At 30.1% G+C, this 21,875-nt stretch overlaps 2 protein-coding genes across 2 annotated transcripts; both read right to left on the minus strand.

Moving 5' to 3' along the window:
- Window positions 1-221: 221 nt before the first annotated feature.
- On the minus strand, window positions 222-3,740 carry LOC113855592 (aspartic proteinase NANA, chloroplast). The gene is made up of 2 exons (XM_027487223.1): window positions 2,710-3,740; window positions 222-1,041 (listed from the first exon to the last, which is right to left on the minus strand). The coding sequence occupies exons 1-2, from the start codon at window positions 3,417-3,419 to the stop codon at window positions 222-224; spliced, it is 1,530 nt and encodes a 509-aa protein (XP_027343024.1). The 5' UTR covers window positions 3,420-3,740.
- Window positions 3,741-14,267: 10,527 nt separating this feature from the next.
- LOC113854365 (DEAD-box ATP-dependent RNA helicase 47, mitochondrial) lies at window positions 14,268-17,260 on the minus strand. The gene is made up of 2 exons (XM_027485318.1): window positions 14,888-17,260; window positions 14,268-14,433 (listed from the first exon to the last, which is right to left on the minus strand). The coding sequence occupies exon 1, from the start codon at window positions 16,894-16,896 to the stop codon at window positions 15,211-15,213; it is 1,686 nt and encodes a 561-aa protein (XP_027341119.1). The 5' UTR covers window positions 16,897-17,260; the 3' UTR covers window positions 14,268-14,433; window positions 14,888-15,210.
- Between the last annotated feature and the right edge of the window lie 4,615 nt (window positions 17,261-21,875).

Genomic DNA, 21,875 nt, shown 5'->3' on the forward strand with positions numbered 1-21,875 from the left:
TAACATCACAATAACTTACATTAATGTATGATCCATGTTTACACGTAATATTATACAATGCATTTGAAAGGAGGGGGAAGATAATAGAAGATTTTAGAAAGAATAATGGCAATCCAATTCGAACAAAACAACCACAAAATGTAACTTGTTAGTGTCCACAAGAGAATGAGGGAGTGAGTTAAGAGGGCAAACAAAGAAAAAGAAATTAACACAAAGAACAATTAGGTGCAGGCAGAAGGAGCAAAGCCCACAGTATTTTGAGCCAAGTCAAATTCCCAAAGATGATCTTGTTGCATAATATTGCCTATGACAGAGGCACCACTTTTGCCTTTTATTGCAACAATGCCAATGCACTTAATTTCGGGTGCCACATCAATGATGTAGCTCTTCACTGGTGGCTCAAGCCGAGAACCCCCTGCAAAATGGAACACTAGTCTTGGCACCACGCTCACATCAAACCCCTCAGCTTCAAAGCAAAATTCCATAACTCCAAAATCCCCAGTTACCCTTTTGACATTGGTTAGAGATTTGCTCAAAGCATCAAACACTGGATCATATGCTGCAGTAACTAGTGCGGTCAATGTTGTTCCTGAGTCAATTATAGCGCCTCCTTGGGCATTGAAATCCCATATCTGAGGTGGGATATTCAACATTTTGTCTCCAATTGAGATGCCTAGTACATTCACACCATAAAATGGAGCAAGCAAAACCAGTTCTGTTCTTTTGATTTCACTTAACAAATTGACTTTGAGTTGTCCACCAATAGTTAGATAACTAGAAACGTTTTTGTGGGCCAAATGGTCAACCAAACAATAGGTGAACTTGGCACCATATTGTAGTGCTGCTTTATCAACAAAATGGTCCTTTGCATATCCTAGACCCAATATGCCACCTGTGTCTTGGGTGAAGGCTACCCCATTCTGCATGGATTGTGTGCACCCAATTGTTAGATTATGCAGTTTTCCTTCTTTTCCATTTGTGAGGCTTAGTGCGATTGTGTCAGTGCCGAAGAACCCCTTCGCAGATGATCCATCAGCATAGCTGTCAAGGATAAGATCAGCTAAGTCAATAATTGAACATTCTACACAAAGTAATACTGCCCTCTAATTTTATTCATAACAAATAAATATCTAATTCTTATATATCATAAAACTTTCCATTTATATAAATAAAACATAAAACAAAATTGACAATTAATATATCTAAACATATGTATTTATCTTTTATAATTTAAATACAAAATATTAGTAATTATTTTTTATAAATAATATCAGAAAGAATAATAATAATAATATTGTCGCGTCCTAGGGAGACTCGTCACAATGGAAGAGGGTTTCACTCTGATTGGAAAAATTAATGTTAGAAAACTATGTAGATGGGGTATTCTATTCTAGGTGAACTTGTTAAAAGGATGGTCTATTTTTCGGATTAGAGGCTTATGTTCCCCCTCATGCCATGATGCAGAAATGTGCGTCATGTGATGCTCACCTACTAACATTTAATTCTCATTTATAACCATGGTTGGATGCTGAAAAGAATGGTTGCTGGTTCACCAGCAAGAGCATGCCACCTTTTGTGCTTGTGTCTGTGTATGAGGGTACCTTTTTGTTAATAAGTCCTAGCGAAGTTTCTTTTTTTTTTAAGAAATGAAAAAGTCAAGAACATTTAGATAGATATTTGATTATGATCGCCATAAACATGCTTGTTATTAATATACACGCACTCCTTTCAGAACTTTAAATGCTTTGCAGGACTAGAAATGTTCTGTTTCTTTTAAGTGCCAGCTCCTTAAAGGATGGATCTTTGAAAGATCTAAGTTCTTAAGCGCATAGGATAAGGCTAAGTTATAATTTAAGGAGCTTTTTTTTTTTCATAAATAGCAAAAACAATTTAAAAAATGGTACTATGCAACTAACAGTATCATTTGAACCTTGAACCAAACAACCACAACCCGCACCACGTTCAATTCACAAATTGATTCCATACCCAAAAGTGTGAAAACACCACTTAGGAAATTATTTTTTGAATCACCTAACGGGACAGTTAAAGACATTTCTTTTGTGAGTAGGATATATTTTCAGACTATATAGTGTATATAAACAAAGAAGATAAAAGATAGATGAGAAATAAAAATAATTATATAGAACACAATATACGGTGTCATTTTTTTTAAATATAAATAATGGAATTCTATATCAAACTCAAGTATCTTTCAAAAGAGACATGCTCCATTTCAAACTCGACTCCCTTTCGGAAGAGACATGTTCCAAATAATTTTGGCTGGCTTTTAAAATGGAACTAAACTACTTAATATTGCTTTCAAAAAGGACATACTACTCCCAACCGCTTTAATTGCCCATCTCCCTTGCCCACAAAAACACAAACTATATTTGAGGCCCAAAAAAGATAGCCTTTAATTTTCCCCCCTCTCTCTCTCTCTCTCCCTCCCTCATGCAATTCATTGCCAACACTCGTTTCCAGAATCAAACAAAATATAAAACTCTGTTCCTTATATATGTTTTTTTCCCTGAAAACTTGTGACACCATCCCACTAACATTTTCATCTTTTCAGAACAACCCATTAATTTATTTCTACCAAAAAGCCAAAATCAAGAAACATTAAAAAAAAAAAAACATTTTTTCTCCTCCACCCCTCCCCCCAACCAAAATATAAATAAGTAAACAAAAAGCAAGAAAAATTTGACCAACCTGATGTCATAGAGGCAGGGATCAGAAGGTTTAGGACACTGAGTGAGAGAAAACAAGTCGCTGAGGTCAACCTTGCACTTTTCAGAAGAACAAGTGACAGGTTCGAAAGAAGCAGAACGGTGTGGACAAAACACCCCATTACAAGGATCATTAACATTATTAGACCTCGCCCTTGGTCTTGTCCTTCTCCTATTCCTCGACCTTGCCCTTCCTCTATGCTGTCTATGCACCCCACCACTCTTGCTTCCATTAACCCTCGCGCAATTAAGCCACGTGAACTCACTTCCCGTGTCAGCAGCAAGCCAAAAACTCTGGCCCGGGGTTCCAACCTTAACCTCCACGAAGTACTCTCCAAGTCCATAGTCCCTTCCCGAATGCATAGCCATTTGGGGTTGCGATTCCAATGTTTCCCACTCCTTTCTCCTTTTGTCATAATGGTTATTGTTGTTGTCGTCATTCCCATACAACCTTTGATTCATCCTTTGGCGTCTAATGTTGTCCCTTTGGAGGAACCCCTTTATGGCCTCTACTTGATCAACCTCCCCAAGAACGCGTGCATCGTGCCTGTGCACTAGTTCTAGCCTCATTTTGTGATCGCCACCCTCCTCATTGAAGCCATCAACAACAACAACAATCAAGGGAATCAAGAAGAGGGTGATGATCCTTGAAAATAACCCATTGCTCCGCTGCATCATCCCCCTCATCTTCATATAAATGTATTATAGTAATAATTATAAACTTATAAAGAGTTATGGATATGTGTATATATATGTATATATAAATATATGGATTGATTTGGATAACGATTTAGTGAAATGGAATAAAGGGGTGGATGATTGAAATGGGGTGGTGAATGAGAGGGAGAGAATAAAGGGGCTAGAATTAAGAGGGAGATTGAGCTGGTTTTGTTGCAGATGGGTCCATTTTACTAGGAAAAATGAGGAGGAATGGAGGCTGGGAACACAAGCAACAAAGATATATATGTACTAGAGTTTTGTGAGGCAAAGAAATGGTTGGGCACCTTTATTTCCGCCTTTGGGGTTGAAGGGCCTTCTATATATATATATATGAAATGTTTGTAACACATTCTATAAGACATTATTTAAAATATTTATATTATTATTAGCAAACATTTAATGAAATTTAAAAAATTACATAAATCTTACTTTTAATTTAATAATTCCCACTTATACTTTTATAGTTTTTAATAAATTTTAATTAATTACAAAATTGTGTTAAAAGGTATATTTTTAATACGTTCTCTATATATTATTATAATTATTGGAAATTTGCTTTATGTTGGGGGTTAGTTTGTTTGTTTTGCTGTGCTCTCTCTCTTAAGCCTCAACCAACGTACACGTCTCGTTTATTAATTTATTTTGCGAATTTTGTCTTGTTTCCCTTCCATAATTGTTACACTGTTATTGTAGTGTTGGCTATTTTGGATGCTAGTTAAGTTGCGCAGCACCACCCTGGATGTTTATTTTAAGTGGGGTTTTGCCTTTTCGTAATGCCCTTTTGGTTTGTTTGTTGTCATGCTATTGGATTAATGTCATCCCTTTTTATCACTTCGTTTACCCGCGTAATTCGATGGAATTGGCTTTATTTACCTTTTTTAGATTGTTAAAACGGCATTATTGATAAAGATGGTGTTGTTGGGTATTGAACTCCACTTTGCGAGCCATTTTAAGGTATCAGATCCAGGACTGGAGCAATTGAGACATGTTAGATTCTATTGAATTGAAAAAATTAAGATTCAGTACCCAATGATTTGTGTGTGTTGAGTTTAATTGAACAAATTATCAGTCAATCTATTTCAATGGATACTCCCTTTTTTAACATTTAAGGAGAATAACTTACATATTAAAATATTAAATAATATTTAAGAATTAATTTAAAAATAAAGACATGATTAAAAAGTTTGCAATTAATATTGTCTTAAATTTTAAATAGATAGATAAACATTTTTGTAAAAAAAAAAAATAGGCACAGAAAGCAGATACTGTTATTATCACATTTGGCTTGTTTACAAATTTTGGCATCATGTATAATCAAGAAGTAGGATTATTACACCAAATAAGAATCGCAGCATCAACTTCACCCCTAAAAGACTGGTAGTGTTTTTTTTTTTCCAAGAATTTGATCTAGAGATTCATCACAATTTCCGGAAAAAGTTATAATATACTGTTCCTCCAACTAGACCAGATAGCTGATATTACAGCATAGAAACTGTACTGTATAATCTGCATTGTACGCCTGTTATTAACTTGCTACCAAAAGGGGGGCTCCATAGGAATGTGGTGTGACACCACTTGAAGCACGAGCACCAAACCTGGGCTCAGACATCACACTTCGCATGTTTCTCTTAATTAATGTGATACATACTTAGGAAAAATAAGTCAAATGTTTAGAAATTAAAAATATTGATATGAAGATAAATGGATAAATGTGAGAAAAGAGATCAATAAGAATAAATATCGACAAATTAAACTGCAGCTTAAGTTTGTGTTTAGAATATAATTTAATAAACTACTTAATGAATAAAAATGGATAATAATTGTTGAAAAATGTAAGAATAATTGAATTTAGTAATAGGAAAAGGGTAGGGAGCAAGAAGTGGGGAATAGAGACAGCAAGAGCGTATAGAAAAGAAGCGCAGTTTGACTAAATTACAAGGGCCAGTTGGGTGACAGTGAATGGTTGACAAACAACATACGCGCTAACAATCTAAACATTTTGTATTGACCATTTTAATCAAATGAGGAACAAAAGAGAATCCAAAACATTTCACTTTTAACAACTAACTTGCAATTCAATTTTTATAGTAATTTAAGATATTGGGTTTTCTCAACGCTGATTTTAAGGAAATTTAAAATATCTACACGGGAAGTCTACGCCTAGCTACCACAAAAGCATTGCATCTAAACATAGAAATAAACTATATTATCTAAAATATAGTTTATGCTATTCTACCAATTAATTTAACATTAGAGTAGTTGTATACAGATTATGGAACGTGGGAGCAGTAAAGCAATGAAGTAATGGCCAAAGAAAATTTTTAAAGATGTTTTTGTTTTTCTTTTGGCAAGCATTGGATGCTAAAATGTTTGTTGTAGGAAAGTATTTATTTGTAGCATTTTATCGTTAATATCTATCATTGTTGAATTTTCTTTAATGCTCATTTGCCACCGAATTGCTAATAAGTTAGATTTTTAGAATTAAAATTATACTTATCACTGTTATTGTTAATTATTATCATAGCTTAATTACATTTTTAATCATTGTACTTTAATATGTGTATAATTTTAGTCATTTTAATTTTAATCACTCACGTTTAATCTCTCTAGATTTTTAAATGTTTAAATTAAATCTTTCACTTTAGAATTTTATTTAATAATTAATAAAATATAATATAGGTGTGATATTATTGATTTGTACAAATAAGTAAATAAAAAATATACAAAATATTTAGATAAATAAAATAAAAATTTTAATTTTAAGATAAAAAAAAATGAATTTGAACACTTAAAAATTTATAAAAACTAAATGTAAATATTTAAAAATTGGAAAGATAAATATTACAACACTTTACAAAGATAAATCTAATTGTTATATCTCACCTCTAAGTATATTTCACTTCCTTTTAGAGCAGGAGCATTCTTTTAACATGCAATTTTTTTATTTTTTATTTTTTTGGGGGGGGGAGGGGTTCTCACTTTCTTTAAAAATAAAATAAAGATAAAATATCTCAAAACTTGATTTTTCAGATTATACAATTTTTTTAAAGATGTCATAGGTTTATTTTTTGGGGCCTTTTATTTTTAATTCACTTTAACTTTTCTTTTAAATTTTAGGACTTTCATTTTTTTAAGGCTTCAATTTTTTATTTTCTTTTGGATCAAGTTCTAATACTATTCTAAAATTTGAGTGTAGACCCAATTCAAAAAAGGAAAAGAGTAAACTTTAAGTTTAAGTAACCTATTTATTTTATTAAAAAAAACATTAGCTATTTAAACTTCTGATTATCTTATTTATATATCTTATAATTTGTTATTAACTTATTAATGTAAAAAAAAATTATCTAACATACACACATGTATACACATACATAGGATTTTGGTAACCAATGTATTTAAAAGTTGACAAATGTTAACCAGAGCCTTTAATATATATATATATAACATTTGTTAAAAAATTAGGTAATAGTGATATCATCACTTTAAAAACTTTGTATATATATCTTTCTTTTAACATTTACTATTTCAATAAATTTTAATGATTTATATTTATAATTTTCATTTTCACAATATAAAATATTCATATTTGAATCATGTGATAAATAAATATATATATATCACATGATTGAATACTAAAATTAATAAAAAAAATATAAGAAAAATATTAAAAGTATTACTATATATATGAAGATATAGAGAAAGTAAATGAGGTTTGTGCATTCATTAGTTGGGTCATATGAATAAATTTATTCATTCTTTTTGGCATAATGACAAGGGAGCTTGTACAAATCAAAGTAAACAATTTATGCTTGCCGACTCTTACTCATGTATATACACCAACTATATGCTAGTACCATTTAATAACTCTAACCTTCATTTCGTGACATATTTATTTAGGTGACTTCTACTCAAATTTTGAACCATATATATATATATATATATATATATATGCAAAGTCAACAGAAAAAAGATTTAAACACACTTATTTAGGGATACACATCTTAATTCGAGATTCTTGACGATAATCAATTAAGTGAATCATGCGTGAGATAGTATGTTTATCATGACCATAAATACAGCTATGATGTTCATTACAAAAGTATTATACAACGAAACCGAAATTGGGTATGCCTAAAACAAATGTAGACGATATTATAAAATATCTTTATATTGTTATGATATTTGAATTAAATTTATCTAGATAGAATTTAATTTTTTTGTACGTTATCAATAAAAAAAAATTACATTGTCAATCAATTAGAATGCATTATGAATATGAGTTTTATGATAATTATTACAAAAATTAATGATTCTGACGATTTATGATTAGATAATAGTTTAAAATATTTTTGCACTATCAGCATATTTAAATTAAATTATCTAGACGTAGTTTAATTTTTGTGCATTGTTAGCGTAAAAATACTATCAACCAACATTTAAAATACATAATAAATATATTTTTTTTATTAATTATTACAAAAATTAATGATTTTATACAATATTTTTATATATTATCTTTAAATATTAATAAAAAATTTATAATTTTTATCTTATAAATTTAATTGAGTTTTGACCTTTTAATTTTTAAATAAATTTTTAAACTAATTAATGATTAACCTTCTAAAGTTTTAAACGACCTACTTCTTAAATGGATCAAATATGCCATTAGAGTCACACCGTATAATTGCGAATTACCAACACCCAAATCTTATATATATAGATAAAAGATTTACTTATAACATGAAATATATACACATTTATATATTATTACTTTATTAAACGTACAATTAACTTAAATGTTATTAGAATGTGCTCTAATAGGTACCTCTACCAATTTTCACTCAAGTTCTAACGTTAATCTCCTCTCACCAGCTTGGAGATTACGCTTGAAGTGTTTAAACTTATTAAAGATCATGGACCGACCAAACAGAACGCATTAGGAAAAAATAATAATGAAAACTTGCAATTTTCCTTTAACTAATACCCTAATAATGTTAGTATATTTATAGTAATGTTTATATGATTTAAGTGTAATAGGGTGGAAAATGAAGGAAGGAGCGTGGGACCAATCTTGAGCTGGCAATGGCAAAAAGATATGCAAAGGCATTTTCTATGAAATAGTTGAATTGGGTGAGTGATGATGTGCAATTATATGTGCATGGAGAAAGGGTAAAAGGGGATTGTGGAAGACAACGGTGTTATTATGAGAATGTAATTGTCTAATTGACTAAACCACGCGGTTAATTAGTATTTATGGAAAGTGACAGTGCAATATTAGATACCAAGTAGCTTCTTCTACTATATTTGTACTCACCAATTGACTTTTGCACCTTGCTGTGCCGGTGCCCATCACTGTTATCTCATCATTGTTTTAACTCACCATTACATCAACAATTTTAGGACATTTTGGGATCGTTATAATTTTTTATTATCACTACTCCATTATCAAATAAGATTAAATTAAAAAGTAACAAATACTTTGTGTCATTTAAGTTCAAGATTTAATCTTAAAAAATATATAATTAATAATCACATCTAACAATAAGAACTTACTATTTGAATATTAAATAACTGAAATCATTCATTTATATCTTCAAAGAAAAGACTCTAGCAAACACTAATATACATTACACTAAATTTTATACCAATGATTATTTTATATAAGATATCATTTTTATTAATCTAATTATTAAATTATAATTTATATTATCTTAATTATTTCTATTAATTTTTAAAAAATATAAAATGTATTTAAAAATTTTTTATTTTTTAATTTTAAATGTGTGTGTGTGTGTATATAAGATATTAAATAATTTAAAAATAATATAAAATTTTATTGATATAATTGATATGATAAATTTTTAAAATTCAACAGCGAAATTTAAAACAAACTTATTTAATAAAAATATTAAATGATTTAACAATAAATCTAATTTACACCTTTATAAAATTAATCAATCCTTATCTTTAAAAATATTCTTATAAAATTAAAAGGAACAACAAAAAAGTATTCTATTTAATACTAAGCAAACCTTAATTTTTCCTTTGGCAAAGCTACGGGCAAGATCTAAATCACTCTTTTCACTTTGGTTTGCACGTTTTAGGTACAAATAATTGGAGAATCTATATTGCCTACAATATGATCATGGGAGTAGTTGGGTGGTTTTTGATGCCCATAGAGAGACATGTTGATAATTAATATGATCATTAACAGTATATCACAATCATAAGTATTTTGACACATCAAACGAATATTATTATATCTATCTTTAACCAATAAAATCTAAAGGAGGATTGAAAAAAAAATGCTTTACATTTTCTTCAAGCTTCATGCTACCAATATCTTGTACACAAAATCCTTCATAATTTTTGGATAAAAATAATTAGCTCTATTGTTTTATTTGATGATCTTATATTTGTTATTAAAGGACCAAATTAGGCCTAATTTATCTTCTTCTTTTGTTAATTTTTGGTCTTAGCCTTTCTTTCCACTTCTGCATGTGGAAGATGTTTAATTTTGAGCCCAGTGACAAATTCAAATGTGTCATCTGAGCATTTAAAAAGAAAAATACTAATCATGTGATGGACTAAAAAAATTAAGGCCTTTAAAAACCATATAAAGATCAATCGTTTATTTGTAGTTTGACTAGAAGTACTAATAAAACAGTATTAAAGCTCAATGGTTATACTTAATCTGCTTTATAATTTTTTTTATTTCATAAGATTTACCTAATTGATTGTTTAAGGAAGAAGAATGTTTTATTTTATAGATTTGAGTGGAAAATCAAAGGGTATCTATATCTATATACATAAAAATGAAAGGAAGTGGCACATTGCAAGTTGTGGTGACAGCACATGGATGCGTGCAGGCATGAACATGATCCCATTATCCCATGGCATAATCTCAGTTGTCATTGGTCAATACCCCTCCTTTGCAAGACCAACTCTTCAAAGCAATCAATTCAACAACCACTTCTATATTCCAAAGCAACATTGTTTTACATTTCCACATTATTCCTTCCTTGTTTTTCTTTATATACTTTATCAACTTTATTTTCTTCATTTTTTATTATTTTTATAATAAATAATAAAATAATTAATAGAATAATGAAATTCATGAATGATATAATGCGTGCAAGTCATGGACATCTAGCAAAGCCCAATCAAAATTTGAATTCCAGAAACATTCTTGATCTTGAACAATTTCAAGATGGATCAGAATATTAATGTTGGCATATGCAAATATGCAAATCCATAATTCCAGATTTAGCCTGAACAGCTTCCACAAGTTAGAATTTATTTATTTTTTCTTTTTCTTTCTTTTGCTTGTCTTGCTTATTCAGCCATCACAATCATTTAACATTACTTATTCAAGAAAACCCTAACAGTAAACAATAACTTTCTTTTTATAAGACAACTTAAATCAATAGTTGAAATATAAGATTGTATAGAATTTAATAAAATATAGACATCATTGAAATATACACTGAAATACTCCCTCTAGTCTCTTCAATAAAATTACACAACCTAATAAAAATAGTTAAAATTAGTTAATTTTTTAATTTTTTAAATTGTTATAACATGATCATTTACCCTCATTTAATACCATTGTCCCTAACTTCATTTGAAATATTCACCTTGGTTGATTTTAATTTATTTATTAAGAACAAATAAAAATATATATAATAAATACTTCATGAAAATTACAAAACACTTATTAAAAGGATCAAAGAAAATATATATTTACACATCATAACTATTAATTTCACTATTTATATTAGATGAACATATAGCTCAATAATAAATTGAGTAAATTATTACTTAACTCATTAATTTTTTAAATTCTTTTCAATTTCATCCCTAATTTAATATAAGCTTTATTTTGATTCAAAGAAATTAAAGAGAAAACAGAATTGATTCAAAGGCACTTCTCTTCACACAAGCATAGTCCATGAATTGGAGCAATTCAAGTATACCATTTCACATTTTCAATAAGTTATATGGACATCATAATTGGGTTATCACTCAACCCAAGTTATATAACACACCTCCATTTCTTTTGATGGGTATCAACTAGTCAGGGAGGTACAAATTACCTAGCATGCAACACCAAGATTATGCTCTAAGCCTCCAATTGTTTTCTCTATGCTTGAGTTCAGGAACCAAACATTTTTCATAATTAAATATCATATGGTACCAGCTCAATTTATCTAACCAATTTAAGTACATGATCCACGGTTCCAACAAAACTTTCCCCAAAAGAGAAAAAGAAGAAACAAAAATATCAAATAAATTTATTAACATATGAATTTTGAGAAAGTAGTCTCAATAATTTTGAAAAATCCAAACTGCAATAAAACAATTTAAAATCTCAATTTTCGAAATTCTAATGTACAAAGCCATTTCAAAATCCCTTTTTTACATAAACAAAGGTAGAGAGCCAGCATTTCATAAAATTCCAGAGACGTCTCAAACAGGTTTCCATACTAATTATAACACCTACATCACACTTCCACTAACCAGTAATCAAAGAAGAGCATAGATCATACTCACGCATTTGAGTGGAAAACTAGTTTCTCAAATGGATGATATGAAAACAAGATCCTCAAATCCTTTAAAAAATATACATGAATAAAATTTCTACTTAGAAAAAATCCAAGAACCCTCAACGCTCATCATCATATAAAGAAATTTTATTTTTCTAGCGTCCAAGATTTGCAGAATGTATCCATCTCAAGCGCAGTTAGACCCGGAAAAGGGGGTAAATGAGGTACAGGTATAAGTTTCCATTCAACAATAAATTAAGTGAGACCATAACAATCATCAATCAAAGGAGGAAATTTGAGAAAATTTGTGAAATCATAAATCAAAGTGAGTTTTGAGAAAATTGGTGAATAATGTTTTAAAATAAAAGTACCAAAACAGAAGAAAATATGGTAAGCTGGGGGATATTTCTACCACGTCCAGCAATTTTCAATCAAAGAAACAAATTCTTATAACTTCAAAGAAGATTGCAACAAGAATTTTATATCAGAGAATTTTCAACACAACATGCATGTTAATCGTTCATTATTTGATGTTCAAATTTTTCAGAATTTCAGTAAGCAAAAAAAAACCAAACATATGCATATTATACAGAGAAACAACACAGTAAAATAAAAAATAAGAAAAAAAGAGCCTAAAGGGCCTATTCCTTGGATCCTATAGGTATTCTTCTACCTAAATCATGATGTATTCAAAGGAGTACAAATCACAGCCAGTAAAAGGCACTATTATGTTTCCTATTGCATGCTAAGTTACATATGTTCCTTTCTAAATCATTTTTTCAAACCTATTATTCATTATTTACACTATTCAAATCTCTCCTTTCCTCTCTCTCTCCCTCCCTCCTCTTCCTTTCTCTAACTTCTTGCTTTTTCTTAATTATTATCACCTATATTGACACTCTCCTAACCCAATTTCTACCTTTTTCCCAAACATACTCTAGTTGTGCAGCATGTAAGCACCTAATCCTGTTCGTATTCTGCATGCATAATACAATGCAATTAATCTGACAACATATCACACTCTACGGTGCCACATTTCTATGTAACACTTCTTTTATTCTTTGTCCCTATATAATCCACCTCTCTCTGCCAATTTTATCTCCTGTATCTTATCTGCCTTATCACTTAATTGTGTCTACCCATCTCTCTCTGTCTTTTTTTCACACTACTGAATCTTTTTGTTCAGTTTTAAAAAGTCTCAAGAGTCATGGTTTGGGAACAAAGATTAATCAAGGATTTACCTTCTATTTTCTTTTGAATTAAATTATAAATCGTACAGTATACTAAAATAGATATCCCAAACTATTTTGAGCTGTATTGCACATAATTTGAACTCTTTTAAATCCTCAAAATCATGTTTTTTAACAGTAACAAGTGACATAAAAATTGAGACTACCACAATCAAACCCAGAAGAATTGTTTTAATCATAGTGCGAAACAGACTTTATATTAGGAGTAGAAGAGTATTAAATAACAGATTTTAATGCAGTCACAGGGCTTACGAGATGACAATTAACGTGCTATCCAAAGAATTTCCATAAGATTGTCAAAACTGTGGCACTTCATTACTGTGATTCCCATAGAGTTGTATTCCATACTCAAGTATGTGCTTTAATTATAACTTCTCTAAATTTAGTAGCAATCTCAAATTATTTGTTTCACATTTCAAATCTACATTTAGGGACCACTTACTTTGCACCACAAAACATAGAACTTACTAAGATATAACAAAAAAAATAAAGGGTCACCAAAAGAGTAGTTACACATGAAATAACAGAATTAGAACCTTTAATTAGTAGCGTTCTGGTCACAGCATGAATCATCATGCATAATATAGTTTTCTTCTTTTAAGGTTCTGTTATTAGCATGGTATATCAATATCATACTAAAGCAAGACTTGTATGACAATCTAAATACTTTTAAGACTCTGGACCATGGGTTCATAATTTCAGTATTTCACCCGCTCATTCTTTTGGGGGTATAAAAATTGCTGCTAATCCAAAACTGTTTTAGTTACACCTTACTTTTGAGCCTGTTAACTTATATTGCACCATTTTCCTGTTAGATGTCCACCAGTCTAGTCCCTATTTGCTCTTTTAATGCTCACTAATCCTTTTTTAATATCTTTACATTCTCTTCACTCTTGTATTTTCTATATATGGTGAGTCATACTTTGCTCTAACTCCTTACATCGCATTACCGCATAATTCTCTCCTTCCAGCTCCTCCCTGCCGTCACTTTTGATACATCCCATAGGACCACTCTATTTTTCTGCCATTTTTCTTCTGTTCACCAGAGTCCACAGGAGTAATTTTCAATGCCTGAAATGTTTTCCATCTATAAGAACTGGGAAAAAAGAAAGGAAGAACATTGATCTCATAGAAATTGTGTTTTCCAAGGCAATTCATGCCAAAGTTGTTCATCAGCAATTGACTAAAAAACTTTGTTGAATTGGGGCTTTAAGCTTAACTCAACCCCAAAAACTAGCTTGTAAGGTGAGAATTATTTTAGCATCTATAAACTCTTATTTTGTCATATTTATAGTTGATATAGGACTTCAACACATCCCCTCACACTTAAAATTGAACATTTTGAGCACAGAAATTGTAAGACTTTTTTTTTTAATATAGCACTGGGAAAGCTGCAAGACCAGGTAAGTTACATGGGGAAATCCAAGGGCCATATTAATTGCACTGGAAAATTGATGGAGCCAGATTTTATGTTTTTTTCCAGTCAAGGGTGGCTAATATTGGATCTACAATAGGCTCTAACACTATGTTGAATTAAGTCTTTTATGCCTAACTCAACCTCAAAAGTTAGCCTGTAAGATTAGGATTGTTTTAACCTTCATAAGCTCTTATCTAGTCATATCTATAGTCGATATGAGACTTCAACAAACTCAATATCCAATAAAGGGATAACTAGTTGAATCTATAAGCAGTACTTGTTGTGAAACAGATATCAGCTACACTTATCAGTATATTCAACCTAAAAGTAATCTACAAGGTACATTTCCAATGTGGACTCAAGTATATGTTGTCAATCAGTAAAATAGGTATGAAGCAACCCTATAAATACCTTTGATGCATATAAATAACTTTATTCCCCCAAGGGTCTGGAGAAAAAAAGGGGAAAAAAGGAAAGGAAATTGCGATGAAGAATAAAACATGAAACATGGAAACTAAATCGTCAACTAAACATGTTGCAAATATAACATCTCATCTTTCAGAAGTGCTTAGTGTTTTCTCTACTTCAGTGACAAGTAGCTTCCCCTCTGCAAAATCACACGATGCAATTGGTATTCCTAGCTGCCTCTGCAATTTCTTCACAACAAACACTTCTGGCTCTTCACATATGGTTAGCACTGTACCATTTCTACCAAGTCGACCAGTTCGACCGGCTCGGTGAGCATAGTGAATTGAATCAGTAGGTAAGTCCAGATTAACCACAAGATCACATTCTGCCACATCCAAACCCCTTGCCGATAATTCATTTGTCACCAGAACCCTTACTTCACCATTCTTGAATTTCTTCAGAGTTGTTGACCTAGCAAGCTTCCCAAGATCTCCATGTAACTCTGCAGCTTTCATCCCACGGGCCTCCAGCTTGAAGACAACATCCTTTAGCTGCTTAGTGTGGTTCATGAACGCTATAACAAATTTAGCATCCAGTGCATGAATACACCTTCTCAACGTATCAACTTTATGATGCAACCTTGTTACACAATAATAGTGTTTCAATGCAGGAGGTAGACTCTCTACTGCTGCCTGAGATGGCATAGATGGACTATGACTTGAGTTGAGTGAAGACCTTGACAAATTGACAGGCTCGGAGGGAGAGACAGCTTCAAGCGGAACAACTTTCTTAGCTTTGACAAGAAGTGGGTCACCACCCCAGCTCCTGGCTGCTCTTACAACAGAAAATGGCACAGTGGCAGAAACCATAATCAACTGACGCTCAGCCTTTCCAGAATCTGAGTTAGGGTCTGAACCTGACCTCCTCCCTACATGCTCCAATATCCGGTGCATATCTTCCCGGAAATTGAACGACAAGAGTTCATCAACTTCATCTAACACCAAATATTGACAGCCGTGAGTGCGAAGTTTCCCAGCTGCACTGAGCTCTGCTATCCTACCAGGCGTCCCAACAACAATGGCGGGCTTATTTTTCTTGAGAGCTTCTTCCTGCCTGGTTCGGTTTGCACCTCCCACAAGCTGCTGAACCACTTTCCTGTTATCCATTCCTAGTACCTTCTCAAACTCCCTCACTATCTGCATCCCAAGCTCCCTAGAAGGAGCAACAATCACTGCTTCTATTCCCAACTTTTTCCCACTCTCACCACCATCACCATTGCCTTCAGGAATTTTGTCCCTCAGCGGCCCAACTACCGAGAGTATAGGAAGCAGATAAGCCAACGTCTTCCCCGAACCTGTGTAAGACTGAATTATGACATCATGGTTCTTAAGAATGGTGGGAACTGCAGCAGATTGAACTTCTGTTGGAACAGTGAAACCCTCCTTTTCTAGCCTCTCAATCAACACACGTGGAAGTCCAAGTTCTGAAAATGAATTTGCGGCAAAAGGGGCAGACTCTATTTGCTGTTTCTTCATAACACCAACAATTTTCTTCTTATCATTAATGCCAAAGGGCTTTCCTTTGCCCTTGAGAGTCTCAGAGGGTGAACTCAATGGCTTAACCTTATTTGATTTGCTTCTCTTTCTGGGTTCAGTGTCACTTTGGATACCAATGCTAGAAAGGGTGAGGGAACCATTATGGGGCTCCACCTGGCTCATACAATTAACACTAGTGTGCAATAAAACAGACCTAGAAGTTGCCAAAGCCCTTCTCATGGGAAGTGACTCTCCAACAAGCAAAAGAAACCTCGTTGAAATCAAAGTTGGCATCTTTTAAACAAAAAATAAATAAAATTGAACCACCTTATATATACCCTGTTGGTCCTCCAAATGGGACAAGACAAATATTATTGTAGAAACCTAAGAATCTGCTACAGATAAGAACAAGAAAAACCCACAAAAAACAAAATTCAAACTTTGGGGGAAGGGTGACGAGAAGTTGAAACCTTTGTGGTTCCTCTCACTGTGAAGAGATATGAGAAACTTATTGCTACTACCGCCAGAATGTGGAGGCAATGGCCATGATAGATTGGTCGCTTCAAGCTTGAGGAAATTGTGTGTGGCTGAACACACAATCTCAGAACTCTTCAGTTTGCTGTGCGAGCCCCGGAGGTAGTATTATCAATCAGGGTTTATCTGGAAAAGATTTTTGTTATTTATTTTTTCTTTTTAACATCTTGTCGACTTTTTTATTGAATTGTTGTATTTTTAAAATATATATATATATATTACACAATGCAAGTTCACTTTTATTTATTTATTTATCTAAAATCAATAATATTTAAGAATTATACTGGTATTCATTAGAGTAGAATTATATTAGATGATAATTTTTTTTTAATTTGTAAAGGATAATTATATTGGCTAAGCACCTCGCTTTGGTGTTGCAGACTTGGGACATGAATATCATAACTTTACTCTTTCTTTTTCCTTGTCAATATATTATTAAGTACGAATGTGCTTTATATAGTTTAATAGAAATTAAAATATTAAAAATTAAACTAAAATTTAATTTAAATTTAATTAGTTTTTTTTACTAATTCTTTTTGTATATATATTTAAGAAGCCCTGGAATATTATTCACATATTATCATATTTGAGCTACTTTGCAACATCAGTTTATTAATGGTATTCGCTCTAGTTAATAGAAAACTAGATGTTCAATTTTATTTTTGCTTAAGTAAAAATAGACTCGTTTAAACGAAAATACAGAAAATAATAAAATTATTTTATACAAAATTAGCTTAAGTAAAATTTTGTTGGCATAAGTAAAATCTGTGCATTTAAAAATATGGAAGCTAGGTGTGAAAAGAAGAGAGGACCGAAAATAAATGGAGATAAGAAGAGCAGTGGTACAGGATGATAATGGAGGGAAAGAAGGATGGAGAGTTGGATATAGAGGAAAGAAAAAAAGATAGGTATGAGGTTGGGTGATACTAGAAAGAAGTTAGGCATGAGTAGACGGAAAAGGGAGTTGAGAGAAGAAGAGAAAAGTTAGGCATGGGTAGAGGGAAAAGAGAAGTTGGATATGAGAGAAGAAAGTTGTTGAATATAAAAATTAAAGAGGGTTAAACATGAAAGTTAATGAGAAAATGTTAGACATGAGAAGAAAGAGAAAAAAAAATTAATAGAAAAGACATAAAATTTGCTTAAGTTAAAATAATTTGCTTAAACCAAGCTTAAGGTAATTTTGCATTAAAAAAATTATTATTTTCTATATTTTTGTTTAAATAAAAACAAAATTGGACGTCAATTCCTACATTAACTGAAACATATCCTAATTTATTCTAGAAAAAAAATTATGAATTATATAAATTATTGTGCATCACTTGAACTAACATATTTTTACTATAATAACTACTAGTCATATTTTTATTATAATAACTTATGTATGACAACCGTAAATTATATGTAACTCTCCATGGACTTGAGTGAGAGCAAGAATCTGGAATCATTGATAAATATTTAAAATCACCATAGCCAATAATAAATCCAATAATCTGTTATGGAAGTTGGTAAATAAAAAAAATAGCAACCAAAATACCCAAAAAGAGAAGAAATCATTTGAAAAATATACTTTTATAAAATAGTTAAATTAAATATAGCAATTATTATGAAATGGGGAAATAATTTTTAATAAATGTGTACCTTCTATTACGTGTGACAAATTCAAATTTATAAAAGAATGTTACTTTTAATATTTTATAGCTGTGATTTTAATCTCAAAACACCGTCAAATGTTTAAATATCATGGATTTTATACTCAATTTTTCAATTATCATAAATTTTACAAAATTAATTATGAATTTTGTTGAGCTTGTTAACATTATTTTACATTTTAAATCATAAATTGTTTTATAATAAATGCAATAAAAAAAAAAACATTAGCTTTAAATTTATAACAAGGTAGGTCATCTCTATTCTTGTTGTATATAATTTCAATAAAATTTAATTAAAGTAAGTAATATTTTTTATAAATTAGGAAAATTTACATGAATTTAAATTTTAAAACAATAGAAGTTATCAAAATCTTAAAACTTTATATATAAGTTTTATTCTTAACATAAAAATATATTTTTGCAATTTAAATTGAACATTAAAGTAAAAAAAAAAAAGTAGAATTAAGCGAATTAACTACTAAATATTATAAATATATTTCAAAACATTATTTACAAGAAACTTTATCAAACCTTTTAAGTTCCTAAAAATCAACATTAAATGATTTACATACCAAATCAATTTCTAAATAGGACTTAATCAAAATTATTATAACTTTAATATATATTAAATTTTAATAAAGTAAATTCTTCTTTTTAATGTCACTGAAAATATGATTCTAAAACAAATTATTCTTTATTTCAATTCTTGAAAAATAGTTATAAGAGTGAGTATTTATCGTTCCACTAAATTTCTTATTTTATAAATGAACAAGTAATACTAAAACATCATTAAAGGCAATATACACTAAAATAATATAGTTCGCATATTATATTAATAAATTTTTAGCAGATCAAACATCATAATAATCACTTCATTACTATTTCAAGACATACACTAAGATCATGTCATTTCATATATTCTTACATCAGTTATTATGTCATAATACATACGTTTTAATCATATTAATCAATGCATTACTATATATATATTATAATGATATCCATCAATGTATTACAATACTTGTCCTATAATTACACCAATTAATCTATTACAACATGTGCATTATAATTATACAATCATTGTATTATAACATAGATATCACAATTTCTACATTCATTATTCCCGAGATACCTTGAGGTCTTTCATAAATATAGATGGTCATTGGTTAGCCAGAATAATATGAATATAATGTGCTAACACAACCCTTTTTAATAAAGGTATAGTCAGGAGTCTAGTCGAGAAATAAGTGTGATGCCTGTTATGTTTCCGCTTTCAGCAATTCATGTGCACCCACTACAAACGATATTCACTATCCTCATTTTCTCAAGATTTCTTAAATCGTCTCTAAACTCTATACTTCCAATATATCTTTTTAACTATCTATACATATTTTTGTCACTTTTTCATGACATACATTTTCACAACACTTCTCTTTTCACTTTGATAACATAAACAACTTTAAATTCTCATTCACAACCTTTACATCAATTCTCGTTCTATAATTTTCTCTCATCATAACATGTGTGAATACCAATTTTTGTCTTCCAGATATTACTTCCAAAATTAAAAAAAAATGAAATAAAATTATTTTACAGTAAAATGGAAATTTTTTGAAAAAAATGATTTTGCTTCTCGGAACAGCAACCTGTATTACACAGGTTTATACCCCAAAATCAAAAACTAATTTTAAACATGAAAAGGGAAAAAACTCAAGATTTTGGCGTTTTGTAAAAACCCTAAATGAACCTAATATAAAATCTCAAGCAAGAGATCCAGGGGGAAGTTTTCGGAAAGGAGAAAAATTTTAGAGAGTCAACAAATCTTTAAAATTAGAAGGAGAGAGCTTTTCATAGAAGGATGGGATAGGGAAAGACAAAAATTTTAAGAAAAGTTGAGAAGATCTGAAAAATGGGGAAGAAACTACACTGTTAGCAGCTGCTCTTCATCTTATATTGTTGCTCGAAAATATTCCTCGGCTGATAACAAGGTATTATCTTTGTTTGTAAACTTACATCCAAATACCTATGTATTAGCTTTTATGAAATGAAAACAGTAGATAGAAGATGAATGGTAAAAGAAGTAACAACGGACCATTTATCATTGCTAATAGAATTATTATTTTATTATTAAAAGATAATAAATGTTTGACGTGATTGCTAGCACCAGAAGCATTTACTAATGCAACTAGTTTTACGTTATGCAATTAATAAAGATTTTTTTGGAGAAAGAAAAGGAAATGAAAAGATTTACATAATGATTTTTCTTATTTTATAGTTTTTAAACAAGAGGAGGAGGATTTATAAACATTCAAAAACCCTCTTAATCTCATGTTTCCTTAATTTGAAAAGTGTTGTATTAACCAACTTTTTATACACTTTTTTTTTCTAAACTTTTAAATAAAGTTATAAGAGTATTTATAAAACTTGTTCATCTTTTCTAAATACTCTCAAACAATAATTATTACCAACTAATATCGTCCTTGCTGTTATTTACTCAAAAATTAACTTCCATATATTGGTTAAATTTGAAATTACTCCTATCTTTAAAGTTAAAGTAAATATAAGTTTTTATAATATTTTTTTTATATTTTAGTCCATGACCTTTTTCGCTTTAGAATTGGGGCATAGTCTTCTCTTCCTAAAATTTTATACTAAAATAATTTCTAATTTACCCAAAACTAGAATACTTTGATGATTGTTATTATTTTTTTTAAAAATATTAAAAATTAATTATATTGATAAATTTAAAAATTAATTTTTTTTATGATAAATTATATTTCTCTCTTCAAAGCTTTGTTTAAAAGTAAATAAATAAATAAGTAAAAAAGTGTAACGGACAAAAAAAAAAAAAGGAAGGAAAAGACATGTTAACCTTTTTTTTGTAATATTTAAAATTTGTAAAAAAAATTTAAATTTAAAGAAACTTTAAAAATTGAATTTAGAAAGATTCTAGAAAGTTTAAAAAAAAACTCTTAACAATTTCTTTCATTGTTTTTAACTCCCGAACAAGAGCTAATTATAAATAAATATTCCATTCCACTTCTTAAGATAACATCTAAACAAACTCTAAAAAAATTGTATAATTACACT

The sequence above is a fragment of the Abrus precatorius genome, unplaced genomic scaffold (genome assembly GCF_003935025.1).
Source record: "Abrus precatorius isolate BTA unplaced genomic scaffold, Abrus_2018 Scaffold11, whole genome shotgun sequence".
NCBI lineage: Eukaryota > Viridiplantae > Streptophyta > Magnoliopsida > Fabales > Fabaceae > Abrus > Abrus precatorius.